The following is an 11,969-nucleotide window of genomic DNA, read 5'->3' on the forward strand; positions in this document are numbered from 1 at the left end:
TCCCTACCACGTCTGTCTCTTTTGGCTGTTCCCGTTAGGGGTCGCCACAGCAAATAGTCACACTGATGACTCGCACGTTGAAATTTGGCACGTTTTACACCGGATAGCCTTCCTGACACACCTCTGAATCGAACCTGGGCCGCAGCGTTTAGAACACTGAATCATAGCCACTAATCCATCAGGGACCCGCTGTTTCCTTACCATGTAAGCTAATTGTATTCTGGAGAATTTTGCTCATTTAAGTATGCAATGCACTAGGTAAATGTATGACACACTGACTGAAAAGTGTCTTATGCTGTTCACTGCAAGTAACATGCTGCACTTTTTGGTTATATCTCAAACATGTTCGTTACAGACACCTTAATGAATATACTCTTAATATGAGTGTATATACAGACAGGTGCCAATGAAAAGAAAAATCAACATAAAGCATCTATTAGATGTTGGGCCATCATGTGTCACTAAAAATGACTTCAGTGCACATTAGGATTGATTCTACTGGAGAGATTAACACCATGCCTAACACATCAGTCCAAAATCTCCCATAGGTGTTCAGCTGGGTTGAGATGTCATAACACGTGCTTCACATTATTTTCATTCACATCAAACCACTCAGTGACCCCTCGTGCCCTATGGATGGAGGCATCCTGAAAGAATCCACTCATTTATTCAGGTTTTTCCCCTTCAAGGGAGACCTGCTTGTATATTTGTTTTACAATGGATTTGTCAGTCCTACAGGACTCCTGTGCTCTTATGAAAAGGCTGAATAAGTTGAGAATTTATGTTTAAAAAACTGAGATGATCCACTAGTTGTACGTGGTTCAGTAGGTAGAGCGGTCATCTCCCAACTGGAGGGTTAGAGGTTTGAATCACAGTGCCTGCAGTCCATGTGTCACAGTGTCCTTGGGCAAGACACTGAACCCCAGAGGTTGCCCCGATGGTTAGAGCCATCAGTGTGAGTTGGAGCCACAGATGGCTGCCTCGGTTCTGTACCAGAAACAAATTCCTTGGGTGTGTGTAACATAACGTGATTATTAGAATTACAGTAGTCAACATTTTGGCTGCTGGGAAAAAAAAGACTACACAAAATGACTCTATTCCTTATATTTTCTTAAGGTATTTACAATGAGTAAACATGGCCAAAATGGGGGAGTGGATGCTTTTGATTGGCATTGTATCTAAATAAATGTGTTAGTTTTTATTTATGGAATTAAAGTCTCTACATCATACAGCCCAGGTTATATGGTAACAGTTAGCAAAAATGAAAATCTTGGATCTGTGCAAATATTGGTCAAGGCTCTCACAACTAGACACAAAGTACTAATGACAGTACTATTAGAGGACAATATTGCACATGAAACAGTTGTTTTTACAGTACAGTTAATACTCATGCATAGATCATCCACTTTAAGAAAAAAGGTCACATGTTATCTGGATATGCTTATTAAAAACACAGCTAAATTCTTGTAATAAATACAGGACGAATGATAATCTAAAATAAAACTATCACCTAAAAATACTTAGTGGTCATCAGGGAGCTCTTACACTTTTTTCTTAATGAAGAACAGGGGATTGACAACCACAAAAACAATAAGAGTGGTTGTAACAGTTAAATGGTTCATTTTCTCTAATGCCTGTCTCAGTGATGAAAGACTAGAAGCTGACCCATTCTTTGTCAATGCCCTGTTAGGTGGTTAAACAATGTCCACAGTGTTAGGCTCCTATCTGTCTTTACATTAAATGATACACCTAGCCCACTCCTCCATTACTAGGGGCCTATTATCACATAAAATGTTCAAAACTCTACTTAGGCACAAACTTCTCCTGCTCAAAGATGAGGTCAACAGCTTCTGCCACATCCTGCACAATGTGGCCGGGCTCCACGAGCGCAGGATCAAATCTGAAGTCCCTGTGTCCATGAAACACAGTCTGTTTGATGCAGTGGTTTGCATCAGATGGCACCTCTGTGTTGGGGTCATAGACCCCCGTACAGACTAGGACTGACTTACAGGAAGTAGCAGAGGGCAGTGCTAGCTCACTCTCCCACAGGTTGTCAATCTCTTCATCCTGGGGCACTGCAGTGGCCGACCCTGTGGCAGCTGCCATCTTGGCAACGGCTTTTGGGTTCTTCCTAGCAACTCTCTCTTCCAGGTAGCGATTATAGAGATTGGCACCATAGATGTCAGTCATAAGGTTATCCCTAAGAATGCATAAGGAAAGAGATTACTTAGTGCCTAAGGCAGTATGCACAAAATCAGCCTAGAGGCTGATATTTCTGAAGTAACAATTAAAGTAATTACATGGTACTGGCAAAGAGTGAAGCTGTACCAGCACCATGGCAACAAAAAGTTGAAGTGAAACATGCAAATATGCAAGTTCTGAACAAAAGTGTGTTGTATTCACTGGCACATTTGCGGGCAGTTGAAAAGGAGTAGTTCTGTTTTTTCACATATAGTTTCTCACCATATTATTGAGCAACATCTCACTAAAGTTTCATCCATAGACTGTAGTGCTCATTTCTGCTCTCTTCATTAAAAGTGAATTCTGAACATAGTGCAAGTCTATATTCCATATGCTGTTAGCACCTTGCAATGCAGAGAGAAACTTACCCTATAGCATAAAGGGATGTGATAGGATGTTTCCATTGCTGCTGTATGGCCTGGCTTCTGATGAGGTACTCTGCAAAATGGTATGTCAGCTCACTGGGTTTTCCCATGAGAGCCTCATACTTCAGGTCTTTACCCGTTATCTTCTTATAGATGTTCTCTAGGCAGACAAGAAATGTCCCATGGCCAAACCTGAGATGTAATGAGATGGAGATAAAAAGTGCATTGGCATCTGGCAGCTTCGAATGCTGTGCTTTGGTTGATGATGTTAATAAATGAAATTCCTCATTTAAAATTTTCTGATTTTTAAAGGTTACCGTGGAGATTGTGTCTCAGCCATCCACATGAGGTCCATGTTGCAAGCCAGCAGGGGGAGGTGAGACAACCTTTGGGGTTGGTGAACACTGCAGAGGTTGCCATTGGTCAACAAAACATCAATTATCAATTGGAGGGTGGTCTCCCATCGAATTGGCTCCCCAAACAGAACCACAGCTGTGATTAGATATAAGGGATTAAAAAAAAATCTCTTGATGTCAATAATCCATCCATCTATTATCTATACAGCTTATCCTGTAGAGGACCACTGACAAGACCTTTGAGATGAAATAACAGGTCTGTGTTCTTACCATCAATTTTAGGAAGGTTGCTAACAGGATGGGTCTGAAATGAAAAAAGGGTAGCTAAACATATGCTAAAGAACTGTTTAATATTTCTATAAACAACATTTAATTTCTGTGTCAGATTTCAGCATCTCACCGGCAGCTTGGGTCTCCTGTTGTGGTCCACCATGTCCAGCAATGGGTAGGATTCCCTCAGCATATCAATACTGACAACATTCTTAAAGCCCACACTAAAGACAGTATGTTAAGGAGAACTGGAAAGTATTACTAAAGTACAATTTTAAATAAATCGTGTATAGAAAACATAACAAACCAACATTCCAGGATACTTTTTAGCAATTTCCAGGACTGGTCCTTGTCCCGACACCAACACACACTTGTCATGAAACCGCTTAAACATCCTCAGGGGACTATGAGACATGATGACCTGCTCTTCTGTAATCTGAAAACAGATAACTGTTAGAGACATCGGAGGGCACTGTCAATATAAGAATGAATTAGAATTTTGTGTCTGTCTGAAGTTATATCTGGTCTCCACAGATCTGCTATAGTGGTTTGTCCCAACAGTTTGATAACTCACAGGTACTCCCAGGATGTGGGAGAGCTGGTCAGCTTTTGTTTGTCGGAGACAGTTCCCTGCATTTGTGACAAAAACAACTGGCACCACAAATTGTCCCTGAGAGTCGACCAACTTCTCAAAAGCCTTTTTTGCTGCAGGAATTGGCAGCCTTCCTCGGACAAGCACACCATCAATGTCGAACAATAGCCCAAAGCTTGGCTGTGGCTGTAGAAGGAAGGACAGATGCAAGTTAATCAACCAAACGGCAAGCAAGAAATCAGAGTAGTTTTCTTTTGTGATATGATTCTTATGTAGAAAAAAAATGCAACATAATGAGGATAAAGGAAGATGATGAATCTGAAACATGCCTGGCAAAGCTGAATGAAGTCAGGGTGAAAATAGATTCACTAATGGGCTTTAAAGTGCCTGAGAATGAAAGACGAGCCAAGAGCAGAATTTGTGACCCTGCACATAATCAAAAGGTTCATTCTTAAAGAAAATGAATCATAATGTCAGGCAAAATGTCCATTTCTCATGTTTAAATTAGGCTACTTAAATTTACTTTATGCTAATATTGTTTCCATGGGCAACGATGTATTTCTAGTCAGTGACATGGTTGATCCTATAGTATGAGAATATGGGTCCTTCCTGAGAGTAGCAACATAGATATAGGCCAGTACCCGAGAATCCTATGGTGACACAGCAGTTCACAAAGATATAGGATTATATGGTAGACATATCAACAATCTTACAGCTCCTCAGATACATAAAAGGTGTTTTTGCTTTTCCTCGGTCTGTATTTTCTGTAACTGGGGCTGAAAAAAAAATTAAGTGGGAACACAGAGAAACGACGGTTGTCTTTCTCATGAGGAAAACTATCAACCGACATGGTTGCTGATGTCGGACCCCCGTTATTTTTCCCTGCCAGCTGATCAACATTTTAGAAAGTTGCATGTAACCTCGATTTGGTACACCGTAACAGAACATCTTGTACAACTTACAAAGTCTCACCTGCTCAACGTCTTATTGTTTACCTTAGCCGACTAGCAACAGCTCGAACCTTACCTTGCTATTAGACTGAGTTCCGCAAAACCCGCACCGAATACCGACAATCCCAGGCTTTCGTCTGGCTTGACGGTTACTCAGGGTGTATAGGACTCGGGAGAAAGGCAGGAGTCCCCTCATCTCCTTTATTTATCACCGGTTAAAAAAAAGATGTAAAAATAAGTGGATCAAGACAACCCCGCATGCGGCATGAGCCGGCTCGCTCCGGCCGCGCTGACTGTTCAGCTTGTTTTGTTTTTTTTTTCCCTATTTTGTCGCCTGTATTTTGAAAGGGTAAGAGAAGATGACGAAACGAGTAGGCGGGGCTATCTGCATCTCTACCGGAAGGAGCTGTAAAGCCGCATCTGCACTGCATTGCATAACTCGCTGCCATTTTAGATATCGCGGTAGAGCATATCTTTTGTATCTCACACGCAGATCATTGCGAAAGCCCACTACCCCGCTTAAAACCATTATCCCGTCTACATCGTTTCTGTTCCCTGCAGTTTTCGATGAGTGTATATGCGTACATGACTGATTTATTCGCAGTATAAAATATGAACACGGACCCACATGGTTCTCCATTTTACGCCTCGCCCTTGGCTTTAGGACGCTAAAGTAGTTGGGTTTACTCAGTTTTGTCACAGCAGTCTGCCCTCGTGTTCTTCTAAAATCACACATCTGACCCTTACTGTTCCAGACAGCCGAATTCCCTTTCCAGTTTTACCCAACATGCTACGTCAATGAAAGCCCCTTTTACAACCTTGCACAGTGGCTCCACAAAGATAATGAATGCACATAAATATGGTGGCATAATAAAGATGTTGTTCATGCCCTGCCAAACATACTGCAACAAAGCACAAGTAGCAGAAAACATTTTTGTGGACCAAACAAGGGTTCCTTTTGTATAGCGTTGTATACCATTGCCCTGGAGTGTTTTATCTTGCACATGGCCCAGTCTAATGGCTCAAATGACCGTTTAACAGGGATTTGTTGGGTAAACTGTAGTTCAGAATGTTACTTGTAAAAGATGGGGCAGATCAGTTGACAGCAGATGAACACCTGTAAAGGAAAAACATTTTAAAACGTTTTGCACTCACATCACAGACGTCCTCCCCGTGCTCCTCCAGCTTTATTGATAGTTTAAAATTACATTTCTATTTTCTAGGACTTCAGTTGCACTTTCCTTCCGACTTAAAAACTGAGTACAAGCAAATGGTATTTATACAGTAGTCTAAGTGATATTGTACAAAAATAACATTTTGATTTCTGTGAAAACATTTTTCATTCCCAAATAACTCCTAATTCTGCTGTTCTGACAACTGGTCTTGATGTTAAATTTTGCCAAGGTATAAAAGAAGAAGAAAAAAAAAAGGGAAAGAAAAAAAACCTCCAAAGCCATTTTAAAAGGAAAAGTCTACCTTGGACTACTGAGTGATATTTAAATTGTAAACAGATTTCTATAAAATGTGTTTCTTTTAATACCTCCAAAATTTTTATATCTTAGCAATATAATATGTAGTTTGTTATCGCCCACTTAGCTGCTTGTAGGGCTGAAATGCATCATGTTATGAACTGTTTCCATGTCATACTCTCTTGGCCAACTCATATCTCACTAAGACAAACCAAAATAACCATACATGGAAGTTTGGTTTCTACTTACTCCCTTCTTCTATCTCTTTTTACTGAGACTCACTTCCACAAGCTCAGAGGTCCTATAGCTTCCCATATGTTTAGTCCCATTTATTCGTCTCTGGTCACCAGTGGCTTGGAAAGGGGGGTTCTTTAACAAAGCATTATACATAACACCGCTACCAAACTAAAACATTTTTGTATTGAATGCAGAAAGATTTTTTTTCACCCCTTTCATTGTATTACATGTCGAGAGGCTCACTGGCCTGGGACTAGCCTCTGTTAGCCAACCTTTGGCCAGTGAAGAGGATTCAGAGAAAATAATACAACCAACCATCAATCTGAAAAAAAAGGAGGGGCAACAGAGGGCACTGATTATGCGGTGGCTTCAATGGTGCACTCTTTTGCCAGGTGGCCTGCCTTTCCGCAGTTGTAGCAGTTAGTCTCGCTGGCTTTACTGCAATGCACAGCAACGTGACCGACCCCGCCACACCTGCAGGAGACAAACATTACTAGTTTCTTCTGACAGACAGTTAAAGTAGGAACACAATAACCCCACTTTAAAAGGTTAGAAATAGAGGACAGGGGTCTAAAAGTATTTTATAAAAAAATGTCAGACATTATACAACTACACCACTTGCATCACAAAATAGGACAATAAGGCAATACTCACCTGTAACATTTCACCTTATCGCAAAGTTTCTGGATGTGGCCAAAGCCACCGCAGGAGTAGCACTTCTGCTCGTTGGCATGGTCACAGTCACGGGCCATGTGACCAGCTTTGCCGCAGGTGTAGCAGAGCTGCTCTCTCTCCTTTTTGGGTTCCTTGCAGTCACGGGAAATGTGACCACTCCTGTGGCAGTTATAGCACGCTAAATAGGAAACATGTAAATAAAAACAGTTGCTGCATTACTGTTGTCAAGAAACAATCTGGCTATTAAAAACAACTATTATTACTCTATTGTTATCATTACTAGAACACAGAAATTAGAATGTTGCTGTAATTATTTCTAAGTGGATTTGAAATAGAAGAAATAAGTGCGATGCACACACCGTCCTCAGTTTGATCACAGTCCCTGGCCATGTGTCCTTGGTCTCCGCAACGATAACAGAACAGCTCTGTAATGACACAGATTAGTGTGCAAAGGTGTTAAAAAAACAAACAAACATGTGTTTAATGTATACCTTAAACCCCTGAAGTGTTTTAAATTTGTTCCATCAGGTATGGTGTGGTGAAACCCAACACAAGACTACTTTTACTTTTGTTTTCTGTGTTGCATTTAGGGCTCCTACAATATAGTACTGCACTGTAACTACTCTATAGTCCTGTTTGTGATCTTCCACTTTTTATTTTATTTTACATATTTTCTCATTTTAAGTTTTCTCTTTATTTTGTATTAACTGATTTCAATGCCTATAATGTTTAATGCTGTTACTCTTTGCCTATGAAAAGCACTTTGAATTGCCTCTGTGCATTACAAATAGTTGCCTTGCCTTACAGCTACAAGTGAATAACATAGAAAATGCAGTTTAAAAAAAACAACAATATAGTGGTCAAATAATAATTATCTCATATAACCTATATTGGGTGTAGCCTAAATACTACACAGTACCCTTGCCTCGTCCCCGGCCCCGGCCCCGGCCCCGTCCGCCACTGGCATTAGGGCAATGCTTGATCCAATGTCCGGAGCGGCCACATCCAAAGCACTCACTGTTGCTGCTCATCTCCATTACCTTAAAAAAAGACATAATACATATCAAACAAAATTAATTTTAAAATAAAAATGTTTCATAGCCATTTACATTAAATGAGGTGTATGCATTGACATTCTGGCAAACAAAGTTCTAACAAAGTTTATTTTGTGTCAAATTTGATTGCACAATCATATTTGTCACATGCATTGGTTGAGGGCTTCCAGTTTGTTGCTTTCATTCTACATTCATTGTGGTTCAAATGTTCAAGTGTCCTCCAGAACAATCGGAATGATTTTTGCCTTCACTCTACCACACATGTGGACTGTTGTTCAAGAAATCTCACATTTTGACTGATGCAGCTGTTTACACCATTGCACAACAAAATGAACAGCTGATGTGCTGCTGATATTTTTTAAAAGGACAGGGCACACCAAGTGTCATCAGTAACGTGAAATTAAGGATAACCATACCTGTGCAGAGCTGAAAAAAAAACAACCTCTAAGCTGTCAAACTGCCTAGACTTGAGTACCATTTTAGATTTTTTAATACAATTTTTAATGTCTGACTCAAATACCAATACACACACACACCAAGACTCAGGGATAAAAACTTCACCTGCTGAGTATTATAACTGGGACTGACACTACATCGACCAGACTAACTTATAGCAGAATAATGCTGTGATCCCCATAGGCCAAACCTCTGTTTGCTGACAGTGCTATAAACATCAAGCTAGGAAAAAAGGAGATACTAAGTAATCAATCTCCTCGCAATGAACATGCAAAAACAATACTCAGGATCACACCACAAAGCAGCCCAATGTATACTGCATTAGTACCAGTGGTAGTAAGTACATTTACTCAAGTACTGTACTTAAGTACAATTTTTAAATATCTGTACTTGAGTAAATTCATTTTCTGTTACTTCATACTTTGACTTCACTACATTTTAGAGGCTAATACTGTACTCTTAACTCCACTACATTTACTTTATAACTTTAGTTACTGGTTTTCAGAACCAGATTAATACAAAAAAAATACAGTAAAAAACCTCATTGATCTGTGGTGGAAAATTCACAAGCTACACAGCAGTAATTCAAATTAAATGCATTTAGATAAGTTAAAACTAGCTCCCCTTTACCAACGAAATGTACCATTCTGCATAATGAGTCTTTACTTTTAGTACTTTGTTTTGATGTTTGTACTTTTACTTAACTTTTGATTGCAACTACTTGTAGCAGAGTATTTTTACACTGTTTTGTTGCTACTTTTAACTAAGTAAAGGATCTGATTACTTCTTGCACCGCCGCTTAGTACCAAGGCTAACTTGTTGCTTAACGTTATAATTCCTATAATGGTCATCCGAACGTCCGCTGGGCCTCCACTTATTGCTCACATGACACTGTTTCACTAACTAATTTCTGGAACAACAATGTTCACCGGGAGACTTCCATCTATTCAGTTAACTAAAAACAACTGAGTTTAAATTATCTTTAAGGACTTACTTCAATATAACGCTACACGCCGTTGACTACCACATGAACGGCCATGAAAGCATGCCGTGGACTGTATGCTACATTGGAAAGCTAGCTCTAGAGGGCAGTCACGTTGCATCGTATTGTGTTGACTTAACATCTGCTAAAATAGCATTAAGCAAAAGAGAACTTGATTCGTTTAAAAAAAAACGTTTAGCGACGTTGAGTCCGAAATAGGTAATAAGTAGTTTGGAAATGTTTGTGGGTTCGCAAAACAAACACAAATGCCAAAGGTTGAAGCTACGCTAGCGTTGGCCTAGTCACGCTGATTTTTCTGCGTACTGGCGAGACACTATTACTGCTGGCTAGCACATGCTAGCCCACCGTCTCACGATCACGACCAACAAGCACGATTCAGTCGACGATTATTCATTTTTATCCAGTAAGAAAGTGCCACTACAACACTTATAGAAACAAAGGTTTACCTCTGATAGCTTATGACAGTTATTCAAGTGAATATACTATAAAAATATAATTTCCCGCGCATGACGTGCACACCAAAGTCGTTGTGATGAGCTAACATTAGCAGGCCAAACTGAGAAGCCCATACTACGTTATTAAGACCAAACTAAACCCCTGCATTTTTACAAAATAAAACTAACCAGTCATCCAGCTTTCATTCTAATCATTTTTAATGTATCACCAATTGACTGTGTACAAACATACACTACCTACTGATTACATATTTTTGTTGCAGTTTTATTGCTTACCTTGTTGGCTACCTAGCTATGTCACTGTTTACGCCTCCTCCTTTGCGCTGCATGCGGTGCGTGCGAGAGTTCCTGATTTGTCATTCACAGTATCCAATAAAACCCTCCACTGTCATTGGTGGCATAGTCTGCAAACAACCAATCAGCACCCAGGATGTCTGGCACCGCCTCTATGAAGCATCCAATCATGGCCAGAGAATAAACCTTTTCCCTAAATCGACTGACCCTGTTTTAGCATCTTAATTTTTAACATTAGAAACTTTTTGGGAAATAAACATTCTCGAATGTAACAACTGCAACTGGTACTACTTCTACAACTACTACAAGACTAAATATAGTTATAGTATATAACAATAACAATTTATGTGATAGTTTCCAAAATTAATAAAAAAAAAGGTATGGGTCTATATATACTATATAAGAGCAACAAGACATACAGTGTATAAGATGCAGATTCTTGTTCACCATTAAACAGGAAACTTGAAATGTTTTTCTGTGACTTTTTTAATTGTTGGGTAGCCTTCAGACACTTAATTGATACTGAATTCATGCCCAGCATTTATCCAAAATTTGGGTATTAAATTAGCCATAACTTTCCCAGCTGCAAGATTAATTGTGGTCTACACAATAATGCATCAATAAATAAATTCACTGCATACATTAATGTGAAATGTGAGATTTTGCATAATAAGAACCTGTACTTTTGGTATTTTTGTATTTTTACTGAAGTCACATTTTGAATGCAGGACTGAGATGGTAGTATTGCTGCTTTTACACAAGTAATCACTACTGAGTGCTGCCACTGTTACAGTCAGTGCTGAACTGCTCAATTTGAACTAAAAAAGTGAATTTGCAGTGTGAAAAACAGACAGAAGCACATTAAAAATCTCTCTTTGACCATGACTGAGAAATCAAGAATCATTACAAGAATTATTTTAAATCATTGGGTCATAGGCCGATGAACAATGATTAAATCAATAAAAGAATGTATTCCTAAGACAGTGTAAAGCATTTTTAAACCATTTTTGGTTTTTAACACATAAAATGACAACTTAATAATCACTGAAAGAATCAGTGAGTGGCCATAGGCCTAAATCAACGTGTAGTCAAAACAATCAAATATTGATATGCATGTGTTTCAAATTGATGATTTTACAGACATATTCTTGTTTAATTCTTATGGAGACCCTTCGTGTTTAAGCAGTCCTGATTGCATCAAATGTTTAAATACAAGAGGACAGATAAAGACAACAGTCCATGGAAACTTAAAGCCTCTCAGCTAACTGGGCTGAGTGCTCAGTCAGATCAATAAGTGGGAAAGATACATTCATCTCATTCTTAAGGTGGCTTTGGCTATAAAGCTCTGAGATTACAGTTTCTATTTCATGTGGTCGTAATTTTGCAGCTCGTGATCTTTAATACAAAGCAGGGAAAAATATACCCAACTGTGGTGTAAAATTCTGAATTAATGAAGACATGTATTACCATAATATCCCATGAAGACATGGAAATACAGTGGTACTGTTGCATGTGGGGTGGGGTACCTTAACACACTGCACAATGACAAAG

At 39.3% G+C, this 11,969-nt stretch overlaps 2 protein-coding genes across 6 annotated transcripts; both read right to left on the reverse strand.

Moving 5' to 3' along the window:
* Positions 1-1,183: 1,183 nt before the first annotated feature.
* On the reverse strand, positions 1,184-5,844 carry LOC109966089 (cat eye syndrome critical region protein 5 homolog). Its single transcript, XM_020610693.1, has 8 exons — positions 4,851-5,844; positions 3,807-4,010; positions 3,556-3,668; positions 3,363-3,456; positions 3,233-3,266; positions 2,924-3,098; positions 2,610-2,798; positions 1,184-2,200 (listed from the first exon to the last, which is right to left on the reverse strand). Exons 1-8 carry the CDS (start codon positions 4,968-4,970, stop codon positions 1,804-1,806), a joined length of 1,326 nt encoding a protein of 441 aa, XP_020466349.1. The 5' UTR covers positions 4,971-5,844; the 3' UTR covers positions 1,184-1,803.
* A 98-nt stretch (positions 5,845-5,942) lies between these two features.
* Positions 5,943-10,503, reverse strand: LOC109966090 (cellular nucleic acid-binding protein-like). Of its 5 annotated transcripts, none has more exons than XM_020610698.1 (5): positions 10,401-10,503; positions 8,081-8,195; positions 7,515-7,580; positions 7,135-7,333; positions 5,943-6,954 (listed from the first exon to the last, which is right to left on the reverse strand). In XM_020610698.1, the coding sequence occupies exons 2-5, from the start codon at positions 8,190-8,192 to the stop codon at positions 6,837-6,839; spliced, it is 495 nt and encodes a 164-aa protein (XP_020466354.1). In that variant the 5' UTR covers positions 8,193-8,195; positions 10,401-10,503; the 3' UTR covers positions 5,943-6,836. The 5 variants fall into 5 exon arrangements, with proteins under 5 accessions (XP_020466354.1, XP_020466350.1, XP_020466351.1 ...); XM_020610694.1 differs by having other exon boundaries at positions 8,075-8,195; XM_020610695.1 differs by lacking the exon at positions 10,401-10,503 and adding an exon at positions 10,293-10,364 and having other exon boundaries at positions 8,075-8,195.
* Between the last annotated feature and the right edge of the window lie 1,466 nt (positions 10,504-11,969).

This window comes from Monopterus albus, unplaced genomic scaffold (assembly GCF_001952655.1).
Source record: "Monopterus albus unplaced genomic scaffold, M_albus_1.0 scaffold106.1, whole genome shotgun sequence".
Lineage (NCBI taxonomy): Eukaryota > Metazoa > Chordata > Actinopteri > Synbranchiformes > Synbranchidae > Monopterus > Monopterus albus.